The sequence below is a fragment of the Callithrix jacchus genome, chromosome 10 (assembly GCF_049354715.1).
Source record: "Callithrix jacchus isolate 240 chromosome 10, calJac240_pri, whole genome shotgun sequence".
Taxonomy (NCBI): domain Eukaryota; kingdom Metazoa; phylum Chordata; class Mammalia; order Primates; family Cebidae; genus Callithrix; species Callithrix jacchus.
The window spans coordinates 84,726,310-84,748,033 of NC_133511.1; the positions used below are offsets into that span (position 1 = coordinate 84,726,310).

General features: G+C 48.6%; 1 protein-coding gene across 21 annotated transcripts in view; it reads right to left on the reverse strand.

Moving 5' to 3' along the window:
* PTPN5 (protein tyrosine phosphatase non-receptor type 5) overlaps positions 1-21,724 on the reverse strand; it is a 72,249-nt gene that overhangs the window by 36,844 nt on the left and 13,681 nt on the right. For 10 of the 21 annotated variants that reach the window (XM_078340749.1, XM_078340748.1, XM_078340745.1 and 7 more), the window contains exons 2-3: positions 15,869-15,956; positions 10,124-10,200 (exon numbers count right to left, since the gene is read on the reverse strand). In XM_078340749.1, the coding sequence (XP_078196875.1) occupies positions 10,124-10,200; positions 15,869-15,888 (97 nt within the window). In that variant the 5' untranslated portion in view covers positions 15,889-15,956. Of the gene's footprint in view, positions 1-3,179; positions 3,320-10,123; positions 10,201-15,868; positions 15,957-21,724 lie in introns of all 21 variants that reach the window. The other 11 variants (XM_035265995.3, XM_054242153.2, XM_035265993.3 and 8 more) reach the window with 3 other exon arrangements.

Here is a 21,724-nt window from a genome sequence, read left to right on the forward strand (position 1 = left end):
ATCTTGAACTCCTGACCTCATGTGACCCACCCACCTCAGCCTCCCAAAATGCTGGGATTACAGGTGTGAGCCACTACACCCAGCCCATCCTTCAGGTTTTAACCACTTGGAATTGAAAAGAAACAGCACCAAGGTCCTAATAAATATCCCCACCTGTCCCACACATCATTTTCATATGTGTGTGTGTGAGTTTCCAAAGTTTAGAGATGTAAAGTAATTCATGCAAGATCCAAGCTGAAAAAGGGCAGAGTCTAAATTCATTCACGTTCAGGGCTTCTGAATCCAACAACAAGAAACCATAAAAATGAGCTGTGAATAATACTTGATGGTTTACAAACCCCCCATTTACATCCATTGTCTCACTGAATTCTTACAACTACCATGAAAAAATTGCTTTTCTCATTTCACAGTGGAGATCCTCATGTGAGGAATGGAGCAGTCCAGGGCTTGTCCAAGCCCATCAGTGAAAGGCAATGCCCAGTATAACAGCAGACACACTCAGCACTGTGCTTACACCCAGGAAAATGTCCCTCATCCTGGGCTCACACTTTGGAGGGCCCTACTCCAGTCCTCCAGCAGGTATGCTCCTCCTCAGAGGTGAGGAGTCCATGGAGCCAAAGGGACATTCTCTCTCTAAGATCACATGTTCAATATCGCAGGTTCCCTGGTCAAACAGTCCTTAGCCTGATTCCTGGGCCCGGTGGCCCTCTTTTCTGACTGCTTTATGAGAGGACTCTGTGCCGTGTATATTCCTAGAACTGGCTAAGGTGACTGTTTGTGGAAGGTGTGTTGGAGCTCGGATGTGTGGGCCGGGGTACGCATCCCATCCACACAAATGCTCATGAGTGTCCTTGTGGTGCTGGACAGAGCCAGGGTGGGCTGGAGATGGGCTTTTCCTAGATCCCATATTTTGGTGCAGAACTCAGAATTCTCCACTTGAACCTGGCTTTCAAACTCCCTACAAATGAATGTTTGTCGAGGTAGAAGGGCAACATACTTCCTTTCAAAGCTTATCGGCTTGCTTCCTAACAGCTGACTATCTAGACATAACACACATAGCCTTACAAATGTTAGGGGTGGGACTGCACACAGCTGTGTTCTTTGAAGTGGCAGGGAGAAGAGCAAAAGAACCAAAGATTTCAGACACAAAGGGTGAGTAGCTCAAAGAGTGGAATGTTGGGGAAAAGAATGGGACATGGGATGAAGGCCAAGGGCAGGAAGCTTTAGGAGAGGAAGAAGCCAGTATGAGGAGGCATGTTTTCACTAGCTTAGAAAGAGGATGTGCTAGTGGGTGAAGGAGGACCACAGAGTCTCTGCACTCCTCCTGTCAAGAGGTGCCATTTACTTCCCATCCCTTGAATCCAGGCTGCCCCTGTGACTGGCTTTGATCAAGAAAATGTAGTGAAGTGACACAGTGTGACTTCTGGAGCTGGGCCTTAAGAGATCTGAAGCTTCTGTTTTTGCCGCTCTTAGAGTGCTTCTTCTTGGTAATCAGCTGCCACATAAGAAGTCCAACTACCATGAGACCATCATGCTGTGAGGAAGCCCACAGTAGGGGTGCTGAGGTATAAGAAAAGCTTTCTCAGACATTCTTTTTTTTTTTTTTTTTTTTTTTGAGGTGGAGTTTTGCCACTCTTGTTGCCCAGGCTGGAGTGCAATGGCACAATCTTGGCTCATTGCAACCTCTGCCTCCTGGGTTCAAGTGATTCTCCTGCCTCAGCCTCCCAAGTAGCTGGAACTACAGGAATGTGCCACCATGCCTGGCTAATTTTTTGTATTTAGTAGAGACGGGGTTTCACCATATTAGTAAGGCTGGTCTCGAACTCCTGACCTCAAGCGATCTGCCTGCCTTGGCCTCACACAGTGCTGGGATTATAAGCATGAGCCACTGCACCCGGCCGCTTTCTTGTATGTTCTATCCCAGCACAGAATGAGATGTATACAGCTGAATGAGCGACCTCAGCTGATGCCACATGGAATGGAAGAGCCACCCAGCTAAGCCCTGCGTGACTCTCCAAGTCATGAGCACGTAAAATGGTTGTTGCTTCAAGCCACTAAGTTTTGAGATAGCCAGGTAGCAGCACACCAAAACAGAAGCCGAGATCTGAAAAGAAGAAATGAGCTTAAATGGAAGGATGAATTTTTTTTTTCAGATATAAAGAACTTCCTGAGAGCTGGCATGATCTGTTACTGAGCTAGACCAAAGAGAAAGAGAGTGGCATCTGTCACTGCATATCTTAGGAGTCCGATGGATGCCCATTTGTCTGAAAGGGCTTTGGCAACAGCCTTTGAAGATTCAGGGGACTGGACCAGACACATTCCTTCCTTCAGTTGCAAAGACTCTTTTTAGTGTCATCACACATCCAGACAACTCCCTAGAATGTGAGAACTGTTTCTATCCTGGTGAAGGAAAATGGAGGATCACTCTCCTCACCAACCCTGGCCCCTTGACTATGCCAACAGAAAACGCTCCTGCCTGTGGCGTGCTGGTTCAGTGAGGGCCCAGACCTGTGGTGGGGAGTCAAGAAAGGACCGCTGGCTACACTCCCCACTCCACTGCTGCGGGATGGGCCCGGACCTGACGCCCAAGCTCCAAGCACAGGAACACAAAGATGCAAAGGTTTTTCTGTTCAAATTCGGTATCCTGGAACAATCATCACTGTCACTATTAGCTACCACTTATAGAGCACTGTGTAATAAGCACTTTATGTCCATGAACTCATTTAATCCTCACAAAATCTCTGTGAAGATCTCATCATATTACCACCCTCATTTTAGAGTGAGGAATGTGGAACTCACAGCAGTTAGATAATTTACCTCAGGTCATAATTCTGGTCAACAGGTGAGCTGGGATTTGAACCCAGGTCTGCCTGGCCATAGCACCCCAAGGCCTAGATAGATGGACTCCATCCTGGTGTCTAAGAATAGTGAGCCTCTACTATTGCTGATCAGTGGGCACCTGGGTTGGTACTTTTCAATACAATGGCATCATTACAGAATACTGCCCCATTAGTGTTCTTAGCACATCCAAATGGTGTTTCGTTTTACTTTATCTATTCTGAAGACTCAAGTGAAAAACTCATTGTACCATCAATCACAATCAATATCTCTAAATGTATGTAAAGTCTTGAATGAAAACAGCACCAAGACAGTGCAAGGAACTGGAGCCTGCCAATCACCTGTGAGTGAGTTTAGAAGTGGATTCTTCAGCCACAGTCGAGTTTGGGATTATTGTAGCCCTGGTCACCACCTTGAGATGTTGTGGGAGATCAGGCCAGAGCCATGTGGCGAAGTCATTCCTGGATTCCTGACTTAGAAACTGTGGGGAATAAGAAATGTTGTTAAGTTGCAGAGTTTTTGGGGTAATTTGTTATGTAGCAAAATATAACTAATGCAAGCGATGTTATCCCTCCCTTAGGTAGTATGGAATGGAGAATGATCCTCTATTTTCCTTCACCAGGATAGAAACAGTTCTCACTTAAGAAAGAAATAAAAATCAACAGAACCTCTACTACTGAGTGTTGGCAGGTACCAGTGACATCTCAGCAGTACTACTACAGCCAGCTCCATCTTCTTGAGATTTGTCCATCTGGGCTCCCGTACCTCTCACAGACCAGCCTGAACCAGTATTAAGCACCAGTCTGCGGGGCTCTGTGAGAACAGGGGCAAGCCCATCAGGGACAAGGCTTAAACCTGCTTCTTAAAATGCTCTACACAGCAGGCTCCTGAGGACATGAACCGAGACCCTATTCATGTTCTAGGCCACTTTTTTCAGGAAATCTCCCCTGACCCACCAAGCAAGGGCTAACAAATCTTTGTACATTGTGAAGGCATATGTTCTTAGAATTAAATCTGTCTCAGATAAGAAAGCTGTTAAAGCATTAGTCTGTGTCAAGTTCTTTGAGTGATACTAGTGAAACCAAATGGAAACTATTGTTGGATCATGGTTTAGTCTTATGTACATTCACCCAACGACAAAAATGGTACTTGAAGTGGTGGTGTTCAGCATTTAATGAGTTTTTTCCCCCTTTTGTCCTTCGAAGAGGATTCGATGTTAAAAACAGTTCTGTGGGAACTAATACTTGATATTTTAACCTACCAGAGCAAACAAGAACACTTAATCATACTTGTGAGTATAGTAAATAAAAATTTTCTTCCTTAAAAAAAATGGCTGCACTCTTCCATGGCACCCTAGGAGCAGGGACCATGTCCGTCTTGCTTGTCACTGTATCACCAGAGCCTGGCAAGCATGCAGCATGGAGGAGGTGCTCAGCAAATTTGAGTGGATAAAAGAATCAGGCTGCATTTTTTTTTCTTTCTTGAGACCGAGTCTTAATCTATTGCCCAGGCTGAGTGCAGTGGTGCGATCTCAGCTCACTGCAACCTCTGCCTCCTGGGTTCAAGCAATTTTCCTGCTTCAGCATCCTGAGTAGCTGGGATTACAGGCACATGGCAGCACGGCCAGCTAATTTTTTGTATTTTCAGTAGAGACAGGGTTTCACCATGTTGGCCAGGCTGGTCTTGAACTCCTGACCTCGTGATCTGCCTGCCTAGGCCTCCCAAAATGCTGGGATTACAGGTGTGAGCCACCAGGCCTGGCCCAGACTGCCTTTTCAACTGGCCTTGTTGGCTCCTGGTGCAAGACCTCATCTGTGGCATGGTAGGAAGGCTGTGAAAGCTATGACTTATTCCTTCCCAGTGGTCAGAGACAGGTGCTGCAGGATTAGGGACAAAGCTTTCCTTGATTCAGGCCTTTAGCTCCTTTACTTTAAAGAGTGGCACTCGGGATGGGCAGTGGCCTCTTGCTGAGACCTAGACCTTATCCTTGGCCTCAGAGGAGGGTCCACTTAATACCCACAGTGATACACAGCAGAGCGTCTAGGGCTGGGTTGGGACAGGCTGCAAGACATCAGGATTTAGGGTGGAGAGTGGTCCTCAGAACCACCAGCCCAAGTGGCCAGTTGTTCCTACCAAAAGTGCAATGGCCTACTCAGACCTTCAGCATACTCACGATTCTGCATCAAGCCAGCTAATCATGACACACTGAAATCTCAGGGTGGTAGGGATTGTCACAGCTCCAGGAAGGCTCATGTCTACAGGAAGGCTCCAGGAGTACTTTGTTCCCAAGAGAAGCAATGTCCTTAGACCTGGGCCCTGTGTGCCATCCCTTCTGGCCATGCCACTCCCCAGAAGAAGAGAAGTCCATAGGGCTCAGGAGATATCTCACCTGGAGTGTCTCACCAGCTGGTGTCCAAGCCCCCTTCCCAGGCTATACTCCATCTAGCTACTAGGACTTCAGGATTCCCTGCCCAAATGGCTTGAAGCCTGCATGGGTCTCTTGCCCAGGTACATCCCTTTGAGGGTAGACACTGTCTCCTGCTTACACATCTTCAGGTTTAAGAGGTGGCCAAGGAGAAGCTATTAGGTAGAGTGTGGACCAAGATTGAACATACAGACAGATGTGCCCACGTGCATGCAAGTGAAAGCCCTTGGGGAACAGGACAGAGCAGGAGTGGTAAACGGTGAGTGGACTTATTGGTAGTCTGACCTCCATCCCTGCAGGCCTGCCCACGAGTCTGCATGATAAAGATGCTGAGAGCAACGCCTAATGACATTGCTGTATTTCATGTACTGGCCCCCACTGGCACCTACTGCTGCTTTATCTACCTCTTTCCTCTACCCTGTACCTCTGAGGCAGCTGCTGGGAGCTAGGATTACACTGGGCTGGGCCTGTACTGGTGCTGGTTGGGGGAAGGAGTGGAGGCCCCAGCTTCAGCAGTGCTGCCTGCCTGGTTTCCTGCAAATACGAACACCCACACATAGAAGAAGGGAGAGTGTGAGTTTGAATGTACCAATGTGTTTGGGTGACTGTGAGCAAATGAGGTGAGCAAGAAAGGAAGAGTGAAAGAGAAAAGGAGGGTGACCACATGAAAAAGGGTGTGTGCATGAGGGAGAAGAAAAATACCTGTGTGTGCATGTGCACGGGGGGCGGGGGGAAGACAGTGGGGTAGACACTCAGTGCCCCTACAGTACCTGGGAGCTGTGTATGACTGCGAGTCTGGGAAGAGGACGGAGAATGGAGAGGAAGGGGAGGAATCTGCCTAGTCATTTTCGAGAGTGTGTGTGAAGGGGTACAGTGCGGGAGAGAGAGAAAGTCACCTAAAGAGGGAACGAGAGAGCAAGCACATCTCCAGGAAGCAGGCGGAGTGGAAGCTGCAGGGTGGAGGGATGGAGCTGAGAGGTGAGTGTGCAAGAGGAAGGTGTGCAGGTGTGCACGTGTGCGAATGTGGAGGTGTGCGTCTGCCCCTGCAGGGCTGTGTGAGACAGGCAGGCCACGTGCCCGGGTGACTGTGCGTGGGTACATGCATGTGCACAGGGGAGCATGCGGCTATGACAAGTGAGCAGAAACACGAGTGTACCAGCGCACACGTGGGGGTGTCCCAGGGGCTGTGAGGCAGCATGCCTGGCCCTGGGGCAGCGGGCGGGGGCAGTGGGGGTGCCTGCCAGGGGGTATGGGTGATGCCTGAAGATGTTTCCACCCCAGAAAGCTCTGAGGGGACTATATGACCTGCCCCTGTTGGCTAAGATCTGGGTGGCTGTGGTGGCTGGGAGTGTTGGCCATGTTGCCACCCATCTGGAGGTGGGTGTGGGAACAAATAAGTCACCAGGCATGGCTGGCCCTCACTCTGCCTCACCTCTGGGCAAGACAGCCAGGAGGGGAAAGAATACTCGAAGGCTGGATTTTTACACCATCATTATGCAAGTGCTTATAGGCTTCTTCTAAAGGCCCAGCAGTCTAACTCTCTTGGCCTATACACCTCCATTTCCTTTCGTGTCCCAGTGGCAGTACAGGTCAGTGTCTTGATAAACATTTGCAGAAGCCTTCGCTACACCGGGCTCTGGGTTTACCCTATTCACAATGCCAAACCACCCCCCAGTTCTTTCCCATCCCCCTCTTCTTGGCTTCAGTTGTCTTCATAGCACTGACCACTATTGGCCACACTATGTGGCATAGCTTTTACTGATTTTTTTGTTGTCTATTTTTTCCTTAATAGCAAATGTGTGTACAGCACTCGCTACAAGCCAGGCACTGTTCTAAGCTTTCTGTTAACTCACTGAATCCTCTAACAACTCTACACAGTAGTGAATATTATTTTTGCTATATTGTGAATGAGAGGCCCAGAAAGATTCAGTACTTGCCCACGATCATCCCACTGGTAAGTGGCGGAACCAAGCTGGGGTCCAGAGCCCCTGCTCTTGACCGGCACATAATACTGTCCTGTGAAGGAGGGAAATTTTTTCAGTTTGGATCTCTGCTCAATCTCTAGTGCTTACAACAGTGCCCAGCACATGTAGGTGCTCAATCAGTAGTGACAGAACGAAGAAATGAGTGAATACCTGCTGGACATGGAGGATGCAGAGATGACATAGAGAGGTGCTTGCCTTCAGAGAGCTCATGGCCCCATGGAGGAGGCAAATAATCACTGCAATCCCCTATCAGGATGGCATTGTGTGAGTCTCGAGGGTCACACGACTTGCTCGGCCTCTGCAAGCAGGACTTCCCAGAGGAAGGACACAGATGGGGGCAGGCACAGTGACAATGTCTACCTCCTTTAAACTCCCATCTGGCACAAACACTCCTTAACTCTTTTTGCGTCATCCACAGGGTGTCAGAAGATGACAGTGGCTCCATGGTGACAACAGAGGCAGAATAGGTAGTGGTAAGGATGTGGGCTACTGAGAGACTGCCTGGAGTGAATCCTCCTTCTACCAGCTAAGTGACCTTGGACAGCCTGCCTGAGCTCCCTGGGCCTTGCTCCTCTCATCTATAAGATGGGGTTACAAATGACACTGATTTCCTAGGATATGACATGTCCAATGCTCCTCTTCTATTCTACACTGGTTGCTGGCTTTTGGGGAGGTATAGGAGAGAATATTGGGATTCAATATATTATGCTTATTACTGCAGCATCTCTACTCTGGCTTCATCTCATTTTGCAGAAGCAGCTCAAAGCAGAACTTGTCCATGACCTTTCAGTACAGCAGGGACTGTGTCTTTTTTTTAACCACTGTATCTCTAGCACCTAGTACAGAACCTGAGACCTAGTAGGTGTTCAAGAAGTACTTGAGTGAATGACCGAGTGGTTATTTATTTATTCCCCCCAGGACACTTGTGAGGATAAATATTCATATCACTATTGTTTCTATTTAGATGAGGGACTGGAGCTCCAGCAAGGTTACCTGACTTGTGCATAAACACACAGCCTGAAGCGGAACAGGGACTCAAATGCTCTTTCTTCCTCCATACCTTGCCATTCTCTGGACTTCCATTCATCTTGCCCTATTTTCTGCGGCTTTCTTCTAGCCAGTGGGGCCATCCCTAATTGTAGAGTCATCTCCGAATTCTGTGACTCATATCTGAATCACAGACCTGTTTAATAGTTGAAGGGGACTTCTGATGTCATCTGGACCTCCCACCCACTGTGGAAATTTCCTCTCCAATGTCTATCTAGCCAGTACTTGAATGCCTCCTGTGATGGAACACTTGTTTCTTCCTCTGGAATTATCAAGATCTATGACTGGACCACTTTTAGAGTCAGAGTTCTACGGGCCAGCAGGCCTCTCTTTAATTTCAATGTGTTGGGATTACGTCATCCTAAGATACACGGAAAAGATCTGCTGTCCTCTCCATAAGACAGCCATTCAGATATTCAGAGAGTTCTCACATCTTTTTAGAGAATTCTCCTCTTCAAGACAGATGGTGTCCATCTTAGACCATCTCAGCAGGCTGACCAGTGTTTTGAGCAATGGCACCCCCTACTGGTTAAGGTATGAACTGCACCAAAGGGCTTCCTCAGGAGCTGGGGCACTGAGTGTGGTGTGAATAAAATATTGCTTATTTTGAAGAGTCATTGTTTTAGACCCATACCTGGTTGTTTCCAGTGTCTATCTTAAAGAATGTCACGTGAAGACTCCATTCTAAGGTTCCTTGCCAATCATGAGGTCTCTGACAAGCTACAGGTTTGGGACTTCAAAGTTAGAGTTCAAAAGACTTGTCTTTTAACAAAATGTTCGGAGGGAGAGATGAAAATATATGCTGTGTTACAGAGGATTATGGTGATTTCTTTCCATCTGTATTTATTTCTAATGTTTTGACAGTTAACCTTTTGTTATAAGAAGGGAAAGAAAACAATAACAACTTTTTTTGTGTGTGTGATGGAGTCTTGCTCTGTTGCCAGGCAGGAGTGCAGAGGCATGATCCCGGCTCACTGCAACCTCTGCCTCCCAGGTTCAAGTGATTCTCCTGCCTCAGCTTCCCAAGTAGCTGTGACTACAGGTGTGCACCACCATGCCAAACTAATTTTTATATTTTTAGTAGGGGGGTTTTACCATGTTGGCCAGGATGGTCTCTATCTCTTGACCTTGTGATCTGCCTGCCTTGGCCTCCCAAAGTGCTGGGATTATAGGCGTGAGCCACGTGCCCAGCCCACAATAAAAACTTTTATTAAAAAAATTAAATATCTCCCCCAACTTTTTCTTCCTTCTGAGGCTGTTTATCATGGCGTGGGTCATGGGGTTACAACTGGGACAAGCTGCCACCCTGTGGGCAAGAGCGCGTTGGTAATAACCTCCACGGTAGCTGCAATGGCCTGCAAGTGTGGTCAACTGGACTCGAGCAGCACAGCTTCACCCTCAAGCCGGGCTTCTCAACAGGGACGTCAGCTAGTTTCCCAGCTCCGTCACCCCAGCCTTGGCTCATGCTGCCTTCAGGTTTTGTTTCCTACCCTTACCTCTTGAAGTCAGCCCAGCAATGAATGGTCACTGGCCATTCCCTAGGAGCCCTGGACTCCCCAGCTCTTCATCCTTCTCTTTACTTCCTAGCACACCCTCAGTTGCTTGCTCTTCCCTCCAGGTGAGCCTAGAGCAGCTACAAATGATAACAGGCCAGAATGCATCAGGGATTAGAAAAACAAGCTCCCGTTTAAACAAAGACCTATGGAGCAGCTGCATTCTTCTCATGCAAGTTCACAGCTAGCTAGGCTTTGCTCCAGCCCCAGCACCAGACAGGGTATTCTCGCTCCGCTCTGAGCTCTGGGAGGACCTGGGTGCTGGGAAGACTCACCCGGTAGCCTCTCACTGCAGCACATGTCCAGGGCCCCTCCCTTGGAGTCATCAGCAGCGTGGTTCTCTCTCTCACTCCTGCAGCAGGATGGAAAAGGTGAGATGATGCTGGTGAGGATCAAGACAAAAATCCTGAGCAAAGATAAGAAACCTCCCTCTCCTGTATTCTGTATCCCTCTGAATAACCCCACACCATCAAAGGGACCTGTGGAAAATACCAGTCTATTGAGGGGTCAAGCTGCAGAGGCAGGAGCAGAATTTTGCAGGTGTCTTCCTTGTGGAATCAGTGACAGCAGTATCATCACAACCATCATCATCATTATCACCATCACCATCTCTACCATGGAAGGAAGATTTACCATATGCAAATACTTTGCAAACTTGATCACATTAAATCCTCACCATGAACCCATGAATGAGGGATCATTAAACAGGCTCAGAGAGGTTAAGCAACTTGCCCAAAGTCACACAGCTAAACAGAATAGAGAAGAGTTTGAAATTATGGCCTAGGAATCCAGGCTCATGCACTTGCTGCTATGCCACTGTATGTCCTATTTCCTGTGGCTGTGAACCATGGGTGAACAGGAAGAGGGCTCTGAGTAACCCACAATCCTGTGTCCAGCTCTCCAACATGTGCAAATCCCCTCTACTTCAGGCAGTGGAATGTGGCATGCAGAACTCTTCTCCAGAAATAGCTAGAAAAAGTAGTTATATACATGTTTTGCATAGTCTAAATGTTTCCTTTCTGAAATCAGAAAACCCTCTTTCTGCCTATCAGGGCACCTTATAGGACAGTATGGGTATCTAGTTTTGCTCCTTTACCCGGTAAGCTGGAAGAAGGATGCTGGAGATCAGCTAGACCCCATGAAGCATCTTTAGAGTAGACATATCTTGAGGGCAACCACTTGGCTCACAGGGGTTCCCCTACCCTGGGAATGGCCTGAAATGCAGCGTGGGCTCCAGTGGCCTTGCCTATCCTTTGTGTCTCTGACCCTTGGCAGTAGCTGATGACTGATCCAAGGCTGGACACACAAACCAGGCTAAGTCAATCAAATCTCCCTCGCACACTGAAAATGCCTCCTGGTGCATTTGCTCGTGCTGAATCACGGTAGCCACAGTGCCCTGGAGAGAAGACCTGCAAACACCTGCTGCTGAGGGCCTGAGAGCTGCTTTGTTACCATCTGTACTGAGTCTTGATTGGACAATATGTCTATCAAGACCATAAATGGCCAAGGATCCTTCCAATAAATCCCCACATTTTAGTTTATGCCAGTGGGATGTGATTTCTGAAACTGGCAACCAAAAGAACCGCTGACGTAGCCTTTGTAGCACACTTCCAGGAAGTCCAGGGGCTCAGCTGCTTCTCTGCCTGCCTATCCTCCTCTCCTGCTTCTTGGACTGGCCCTGGGGTCTATTTCAGGCCCAACTCTGAATTTTAAATAATTAAGTGCAGAGATGACAGGCTCAGGGTGGCCCTTCTCTCTGTGATAGCTTCTTTTTCAACTGGCACTGTATTACTTCATTTTTTTCCTTAACCCAATTGCCAGGGTCTTGGGAAATCACAAGTTCTCGAGCCCAGCACTCCTGCAGAGATGGGGTCACTACCTTCAACATAAACGTCTGACTTTAAGTGCTTTCTTTAAATGTCTCTGGAGTCCCCCCACCTTTCTCCCTCCCCATCGTGGTCCCAGCTACTGTCATCTGCTGTCTAGATTGCTGCGGCAATATTTTAACTGGTTGCTGGCATCCACTCAGGCTGGCCTCCAAAACATTCTCCACATGGCTCCAATGCTTATGGCATAGATAGGCTGTGCAGTTTACCACCTGCACAGCTGGATGTGGAAGTCCCCTCTGCCCCAGGCAATGGAAAGCGGCATGGTGAACTCTTCTCAGTTCCTCAAAACTCAAAATTTATCACATAACATTTCTTGAAAAACATATTCTAATGGCATCCTTATTGTACTTAGAACAAAGATAAAAATCCTTTGGCTTAGTTCACTAGATGTTGGGTGGTCTGGTCCCTGCTGATCCCTCCAGCCTTACCCCTTGCCCCTCTCCCCTTGACTGCTGCACTTCAGCTGCACCGGGAAGGCTCTTTCCTTCACAGTGCCTTGCACATGCTTTCTCTCTACCTAGAGAGGTTCTCCAGCTCTAGGTCTTAGTACTTTTTGCTCATGGTATGTACCTGACACAGTTAGAAATGTCATTTTAATTTATGCCATTATTCAATATCTGTCTCCATCATTAAACTGTAGGTTTCATGAAGGCAGGGTCCACTATTTCTGTTTTATTTACTATTGTAAATAAAGCCTTGCACACTACCTGGTTCATAGTAGGGTGTTTAATAAATAAACACTTATGGAATAAGTGAATGTTGACCTGACGTTCTTGAGAAAACATTAGGAACCTCAAACACAGCCATGATCTGAGCTGCTTTGTGGGTGGGGCTCTGTTAAGTAGCTTGGAGCTCTCCTCTACAGCTGTCGTCCACAGAAGTCAGAGAATCACAGATCTGGAAGGCCTCTCATTTTACAGAGGAGAAACTGAGGCAGAGGGTGGGCTCTGACTTGCCCCACATTTCATATTGAGCTGGTGGTGGCCACAGGGATTGTGTTTGAGAGCACCCACCACCAACCTTTCAATCCTAAACTTGTTCTTTCCTTACCCTAAAGAGCACCCAGCTGGATGGCAGCCCCTGAGGGCAGACCCCTGGCTGGGTACAGAAAGGCACAGTATCCAGATACCTCTGGGAGGGGACCAATGTGTGACTCACACCTGCTTTCACACCTTAAGCCTCTCAGGCCCCAAGCTGTGTTCAGAATAGCTCGGTGCTGCATGTGTGCGGCGGACTCTATAAATAAGCTTCCTAGAAAATGACTAATTTCATAATCAGAAAAGCAGGACGAGTAGCACCTCTTGACTGCAAAGGAAAATGGAGCAAGAGCCTGCTGCTCTTCCCTGAGGTCAAAGGACTCCAGGCAACCCCAGCCAAAACCTGCATGTCTAGACTGTCCAGAGGAGGGTTTAATTAGCTTTCCAGAGAAAATAGATGGCCATTCAGGCTGGATGGAGAACCCAGTCTCTGGGTGCTGCTTTCCTCCCTCCTCACCAAGAGCAGAAATAGCTGCTTGTATTGGATTGCTAAGGCTCCTTCTCTCTCCTTCCCCACTTCTATCAGCCAGGCAACAGGAACAGAAGACTGGCCTATGACAAGAGCAGCCAATTGCTGGGCTGCCCACATCACTGCTTCCCTTATAACCAGAGAACATCAGGGATGAAGAGACTTGGAAATCACCCAGCCTGCTCCCACTTCACTGATGGAGGACATCCCAGAGTGAAAGCAGCTTCCCCAAGCCATCGTCTCATTCAACAGGCATGCACTTTCTGTGAGCAAGGCCTGGAGCTGCCCTACAAATACAGTGATGAATAATCCAGGCCCCTCCTTGCAGGCTCCCAGTCTTCTCAGAGAGACAGACATGCAGACACGACTGTACCCTGATACCTGCTTTAACTAAGGTATGCATGTGACCACTTTGGGGAAGGCTCTGCTCATTTGTAGGGAGGGGCAAGGGGTAGAGGAAGTCTTCTCCAAGGGGGAGACAGGAGCTGGTTTCTAAAATATGTTTTTAGGTGGATGAAGTGCTGCAAGGGAAAGGGATTTCTTTAGTAGAGCAAATAGAGCAAGGCATGGAAGCTCAAGATGTAGGGAACATCTGGTGCGATCAGAAGTAGGCTGGTCAGTGGGATGGAGCAGCAGATGGGGGCTAGGCCTCAGTAGAGGTATGTGGGCAAGAAGCAACCCAGAAACAAGGAATCCTACCTCCCCAGGGTCGGGGGGAAGCCCTCTTCCACTTGACCAGGTAGCTTCCCTGCACTGAGAGTGATGCTGACTCTTTCACACCTGGCCTGGCTGGGGACGCCTGTAACAGGAAGTGGGGGAGCAGCAGCTTATGTTTAAGGAATGGACTTTAGACTCAGCTGGTAGCGTCTGAATTGGTCTGAAACTACTCTTTTTACTGTGCTAAAATTCCCATAGCATAAAATTCAACATTTTGACCATTTTAAAGAGTACCATTCAGTGGCATTTAATACATTCATAATGTTGTGCAACCATCATAATGATCTGCTTCAAGAATATTTTTGTCACCCCAAAAGAAAATCCTGTACTCATTAAGGAGTCACTCCCTGTCCTCCTCCCCTCAGCCCCTGGCAACCGTGTATCTGCTTTCTGTCTCTATGGCTTTGCCTATTCTGGATATTTCATATAAATGGAATCATAAAATATGTAGCTTTTTGTGTTTGCTTCTTTCACTTAGCATAATGTTTTCCAGGTTCATCCAAGTCCGAAGCAGGCATCAGTACTTCATTCCTTTTTATGGCTGAATAATATTCTACTACAGGATGGATGACATTTTATTTACCTATTCATCAGTTGAACATCTGGGCTGTTTCCACCTTTTGGCTATTTGTGAATAGTGCTCCTATGAACCAAACTGTTCTGTTTCCACTCTCCTCCTATCACAGTTGTGGTTTTGGGCAATCCTTTCTGCGCTCTGGGTCTGAGGCCTCGCTTATGAGAATAAGGTGCCTAGACTCTAAGCCCATTGTAACTTGAATGTCATCACCTTCCTTTGCTTGTTCGTATGTGTGAAGGTAATGTGCCATGCAGCTATGCCACCAGCGCTGGGTGCTGGAGACCCAGCGTAGACCACCCACCCCATCTTCCAGAAGCTCACGGCCAGTGCAGAAGACACAGAACAGATGCGGCGGGCTGGGTGAAGTGTTCTAACAGAGGTACCTCCCTTCTGCCTGGGGGATGGAGGGGGGATGGGAGGTGCTATTAGGAGACATCCTGGAGTCTCCTAATATGAAGTCTCAGCTTTGCCCAGGACACATGCAGAGAAAGAGCTGGCAGGTTTGCTGAGCCAGTCAGAGAGCCTGAGCCTGATTCTTGGGTGTGAGGCTGAGCCGAGCCAAGCCCAGCCCTCTCTCCTGGGCTTTGTGCTCCTGGTACCCTGTAAACATCCCTCACTGCTACTGTGGCGCTCGCACCACCTCCTAAAGCTCCAGCCCCACCCAACATCTGTATTTGCCAAATCAAACCTGTCGGTTCCTCCCGTTGAGCCTTGTTTGTGCTGTACCCTCAGCCTGGAAGACCCTTTCCCCTTCTGTCAAATCTTACTTGTTCTCCAAGGTGCGGCTCAGGTGGTATGCCTTCCACGGAGCACTCCCTGATCTCTCAGGAAGAACTGCGCCCTCCCACTTCTGGGCTCCCCCACACACACCTGGTTCATATATCCCTTTGTCTCTTACTTTGTTCTGCTGCTATAGTTAGCTGTTTATGCACCTGCCTCCCCCACCAGCTTCTGACTTTGGAGCATCCTCACCCCCTCAACCACCTCTGCATCCCAGGTATTTAGCACAGGGCCTGAGCCTGTTGATGTACACGTTAAAGGCCACATCTAGGGTAGTGGCAGGGTCCCAGGTAGCTTTAGTGGCTCTAGGAGGGCAGACTCCAGCTAGGAGCCTCCCAGTTAAAGATGGCCAAACTATATCCAGGAAGAGGCCTATAATGCCATCCAGATTTTCATCAGCATGTTCAGCAGGCAGGGGCAGAGGACATTCTGGCTTCATGGAAAAGGAATGATCAGGCTGAGCACCTCATGTGCCCCAGAGGATCCAGATGGAGAAGGCTTGGCCTCCTCAGTGGGCCGGGTGCAGGGGAACCACGTAAACACTCACTCACCTGGCTCCCTCATAATTCATTCCCAAGCTGTCTGGATGAGGAAGGGTGCCATCTTCCAGGGCAGGAAGCTTTCTCAGCAAAAAACAAGCTGGAGATATAAATGGAGGAGAGAGGGCAGCTTCAGATCATCCAGATGGAAAAACGGGGACAAAGAGAGATTAAGTGACTAGTCTCAGGTCACACAGTGTGTCAACAATTGTTTTCAGGTAGTTTAAACTCCTGATTTCCTTTTGCGAGTCACCTTTCTCCTTCCCTGGTGCCCTGCTTGCCCCTTGCCACACAGACAGCCAAGAACCAGAGCTCAGTCAGCTGTTATTTGTATCATACCCCAAAGCCTTCTAATAAATATCTTTTCTGCCCAAGTTACTCAGAGTCCTCTTCTGTTGCTGGCAACCAAAGAACCCAGACTGATGCGTGCAGCAAACTCGTGGAATGAATAGGCTCTGAGCCCAGGACTCCCAAAGCTTAGTTCACTGCTATTTCCGTCCTGCCAAGCTGCCTACCCTCCTTGCCCAGCTGTCCACTGTCCAGCCATCTGTCCTCACGTCTGAGCAGACTGCAAACTTGGAGTTTTCTGGATCCCAAACACAGGGTCTGAGTGTTCTCTGCTTGGGATGTGCCCAGACAAATGACTTCCCTTCTATCCCTGCTCTTCTCTGAGTGGGAGAAGCAGGGCATGGGCATCTCAGAGACCCCAGAGAAGCGAAGATGAAAACTGCAGGGTAGGCCCAGCCTGCTGAAGGGCTTGGGCAACAGTTGTCCATTTTTCACTTGAGTCTAATTCAGGGACTGGGCCATTCATTTGTTCAACCTGTTTGCTAAACACCTACTATGTTCAGGCTACATGTGGGACCCTGGGAATACAATGAATGACAAGCATCTCATGGGGAATGCAGGGAAGAAGAAAAGGCAAGTGACCTGTGTGAGGGGAGGCGAGCAGGGTGCCCTGGAAGTGCCAGCCAGACCCCTAAGTAGGCAGAGGACTCAGGAGAGGTTCGGTTCCCAGGAAGGGCTGTCACATGAAAAGGAGTGGGGGTGAGAGGCTGTGGGATGAGACGGGAGGTGGTGGAGTGCTCCAGGTAGAAGGAGGGCATGTGGATGGGCCTGGAATTGACACAAAGCAGGGCATATTCAAGGGCTAGAAAGAAATTTAGCCTAAAAAGGGAGTAAGGGAAGGGGATGGGACAATCCACTGAATTGCTCACTTGTAATTTTTTTCTTTATCCCTCCCTTTCTTTCCAGAGAGGTAAGGCGGACTTCTCACTTGGGAGAGGCAGCTTGGCTGCAGGACCGAAGGCCAAGCTCCTGGAGGAGCTATCCTTCCAGTCTGTGTTCTGTAAAAGCTTGAGTACCTGGGGGGCAAGGTGTCTCTTGGTCAGGGAGGTGGGGATGTAGGAAGGGGAGGGGACCTCGGGGCCTGGGAAAGTGACAGAGCCCATCATCAGTTCTGTGACTGGTGCCTGCTGTTTGCATGGGTGGTGCTGAGTGCATAGAGAGGGCTGGATCTCAGCCTCCAGGGATTCTGCTGCCCCACACTCGGCACCCTTCCCACAGAAGGCACAGTAAGGGAAAAAATTACAGGGAGCGATTCAGTAGATGGTCCCATCCCGTGCCACACCCCTCTCCATGCTCCCCTTTTAGACTAAATTTCTTCCCACACAGAAGGTGTCTCAGCTATGACCAGTGTGGTTTCCCTGAAACATCCCTGGCATGGTGGTCACAGCAGTGGGGTGAGGTCCCTCCAGTGATGACTGGGACTGAATTTCCTATCAGGTAGCGATGCCGGGAAGCTCTGAATCTCGGCTAATTTCATTTAAGAAACACAGTGAGACATTTCTTCCATACCTGATATTAAGGATTTAAAAAATCAACCAGCTCTAAGAATAGATTCTTGGCTTGGAAGGCAGGAGACCAGCTAAAAGGTGGGCATGAGGATCACGTAAGAGATGGGCCATTCTGACCCGGGACTGCAGCTGGGGACTGCCCCCTTGCTGGAGACCCGCTCCAGTCACTCTGATTTCAGACCGTAACTGCCTCCTCATCACCCCCTTGACCACGAAGCACAGCCCTCCCTTTGCCCCTTTGCTTAGGCTGTCTCTCCTGCCTAGAAGGCCATTACCTCTTTGTACCCCTCCTTAAAATCCAACTCAGACTTTAAGCTTCAGCTTAATCTTGAATTGCTCTAGGAAGCCTTCCCTGAGGACAGGTCTTCACTCTGCTCTAGTCAAACTGTGTGGCTCTGGAAAAGTGTCTTTATCACTCCAAGCCTTACCCTGTTCTCATATGTCTAACACGAATGACAACACCACACAGGATTGTGGTGAAGATTGCCAGTGAATGAGAGAAAGGTGAATGTTGACTAGCATGATGACTGGCAAACAGCAGGTGCTGGGGAACTATGCAAGCAACCGACAAAGGCATGGCAGAGAAGAGAAATGAGGGTGGTGGTGGTAGGGAAGCAGGTGTAGACAGCATATAAACTCCCAGGAAAGGGCTGGGAACCTAGCTTCTGGAAAGGGCAAAGGGCTTTGAACATTGCCAAGTTGTCTAGGGCAGCCTTTGGACAAGAGAGGCATCCCAGGACTGTGTGCCCTCCCTTACTGACAACAGAAAGGCGTTGTTGGCACTGCAGGTGTCTGTGGTCTGGTTCAAAGGTCCAGTATGAACTGAGTTTACCAGCTTCCCCCTGTACTCTGAAGAGGAGGGCACTGGAGGGAGATTTGAGGAGCCCCATCCTGCCAAATTCTTAGATTGGGTTGGATGGGAGCAGGAGAAACACTCACAGACTCTTTGCTGGCTCTGGCCACCCTGCTGGGACCAAAGTAGCATGGGCTGGCTGTGCAGGCAGCATCGAGAGAGACCAGGGGCTCATGGCTGAAGCCCACATATTCTGTCCTAACGACATCTTTGGGGTAGAGGGTCAGGAATTCACAGTGATTCAGCTCCAGCTCTGTGGACCCTCGTAGCCTCTTCTCAGGGCCATGCTGATTTTCTTTTAAAATCTACACTTTTAAAATTTCATGGTTAGGTTGGTGAGGATGGAAGGGAACAGGGGGAGGTGATCAGAGTGAGGAAGGAAGCAGGAAACAGGGCAGAAGCAGTCTTAGGGCCACCTGTCCAGGAACATCTTAGATAGCCCCTGACGGATGAAGAGGGTGACAATGACATCTTCACAACAGAATGGGCGGCTAACACTATAGCACGTGGACCACACAGGCCAGGCACTGCTCCAAGTGCCTTGCATGTGTTAGCAAATTCAATCCTCACAGCGGCCCCTGGAGGCATGTACTAGCATTCCCTGAATTTTCTAGAGGAGGAAATGGATATTCAGAAAAGTGAAGTGACCCGCTCAAGGCCACACAGCTAGTCATCACAGAGCTTCCCCCACTGCCCACATTCCTAACCCCTCTTTCACTTTTGAGTTTTTGACAACAATGATATTCTGCAAATACAACAGGAAGAGACTGCACATCACAGCAGTTGCTTTCTATATGTTCTTTTAAGAAATCCTCACCATAAATCTATGTGAGTAACATGTGATGATCCCCATTTTTACAGATGAGAAAACTAAGGCTCAGGGGGTGAGGTGGCCCAAGTGAAGGGCTGAAGGAAACTTGTGCTTAGGTCCCTGAAGGGGCTTGTTGCCTTTCTCCCTAGAATGACTGGAAGTCCTGTGCTGGACCATGACCTCGGCTTTCTCCACTTGAAATGGCAACCCAGGGAGCAGGCCTTGGGAGGTTGGCTTGGGTAGGGAGCCTGTGATGGTGGCAGCTGTGTTCCATCAGTGCCGTGACACATACGCTCACTGGCCTAGGGTCTGGCAGCCCTGGGCTCTAGTCCCAGGCTACTGTGTGACCTTGGGCCAGTCATTTCCCTTATCTGAATCTCAGCAGCCTCAGTGAAAACCAAAGGGCCTGAATGAGATGACCTCTAAGGGTCTTTCCTTAGAGGTCAGGCTTCAATTCCAGGCCTGTCAGGGTTTAATGAGGCAGAGGGTGGAAGGCAGTGAACCAGCAGAGGGTGCTCACAGCATCAGGGAAACAGGCCTTCATCCACGGAGCGCAATCTTCAAGCAGGGAGGGCGGATCTGGCCTGAGCAAATTATTGACAGAGTCCACGTTCAGCTGTGATTGATGCTGTGGATGGTCCTACCTGTTAATAAATGGTGCAGTGGTCGGGAGCCCAAAAGGTGATCAAAAGGCTGAATTTTGGAGTTCAGAGGTCATCTGGTCTGATCCTCTGTTCTCCAAGACTCTGAAAACACTCCAATCTGCTCCCTCTCCCTGCACCTGCTCCTAGGTATGCAGTTTAATTAACAGGGAGAAAACAGGCAATCACAAACGAGAAGGCGTGATCACACCTCTCCTGGGTGTGTTCTGGTATTTCTGTTCAGTTACTTGCTCGCTCCTACCTATAATGCCTTGGGATGCACTTTTCCCTCCGCTGAAAAAGCCCCCTTTTCCTTTCTCTGCTTGGAGAACTCTTATTTGCCTTTTAAGACTGTTTAAACATCACCTCCTCAATAGAACCCTCTCCTACTCCCTTAGGAAGAACTGCGTACTCCATCTTCTGTTCTTACCTCCCCATACGGTTGTTATCTGTTGATGCCAGTCTCCCTGCTTCACACGGAGCTACCTGGACATAAACCTGTAGTCTATGATCACCGCAGCTTCCTTTTATTGCAAATTTGTTGTGTGCTGGATTGCATGCCAAGCACTGCACATGTATGACATCATTCACTTCTCACTATAACCCTATGAGGTAAACAGTCATCCTCCACCTACACGTGGAGATTGGGACTTGGAGAGACTAAGTCACCTGCTCAAGGTCATACAGTTGGTATGTGGCAGAATCAGTCTTCAAATTCAGTTTATCTCAACCCAGGCTTTATTTAAATCACTACGTTTACAGCCTCTGATATGGGACTTTTCTGTTTCCCATGTCTAACACCGTATCTAGAGCCAGGCAAATGTTTAAAAAAAAAAAGTGGGGTAGAGTTTGAGCATTTACACATGGCTCATGAAAAACACCATAAAAGGCCAGTCATGGTGGCTCATGCCTGGGAGGCCGAGGTGGACAGATCACTTGAGGTCAGAAGTTTGAGACCAGCCTGGCCAACATGGTGAAACCCCTTCTCTACTAGAAATACAAAATTAGCTGGGCATGGTGGCAGGTGCTTGTAATCACAGCTACTTGGGAGGCTGAGGTAGGAGAAATGCTTGAACCCAGGAAGCAGAAGTTGCCATGAGCTGACACTGTGCCACTGCACTCCAGCCTGAGCGAAAGTGTGAGACTCCATCTCATAAACAAACACACACCACCATAAAAGTAGTAAACACATAGGCTTTGCCTGTGGACTGCCCGAGTATGAATCAAGGCTCCCCCACTGGCAGCCTGATCTTGGGCAAGACTTTGACTTCTCTGTGCCTCAGTTTCTTCATCTGTGAAGCAGGGGTAAGTGTATCTATACTTCAGAGGGTTATGATGGAGACTGAATAAATGTTGATCTTCACACAAAGTCTTTACATGAGATGCATGGAACATGCGTAGAACAGGGCCTAGGAAGCGCCTAAAAATGTTCATTGTAATCTTGTGTTTCGGGCTTTGCCTGTTTCCCAGTTAACATGGCATTTCTTCTCCCATGGATGAGGTCCACGAAGGCTCTGGGATGAATCTTGTGGTGTGCTGGTAACCTGCTTCTTGACTGTCTCTTTACTGGACTGAACTGCTGTATCACTGGGAGCAAGATGAAATAAACTATTCAGAATATTATGCAGGAATTAAAAAAGAATAATGTAGGCCAGGCACGGTGGCTCACACCTGTAATTCCAGCACTTTAGGAGTTTGACGCGAGAG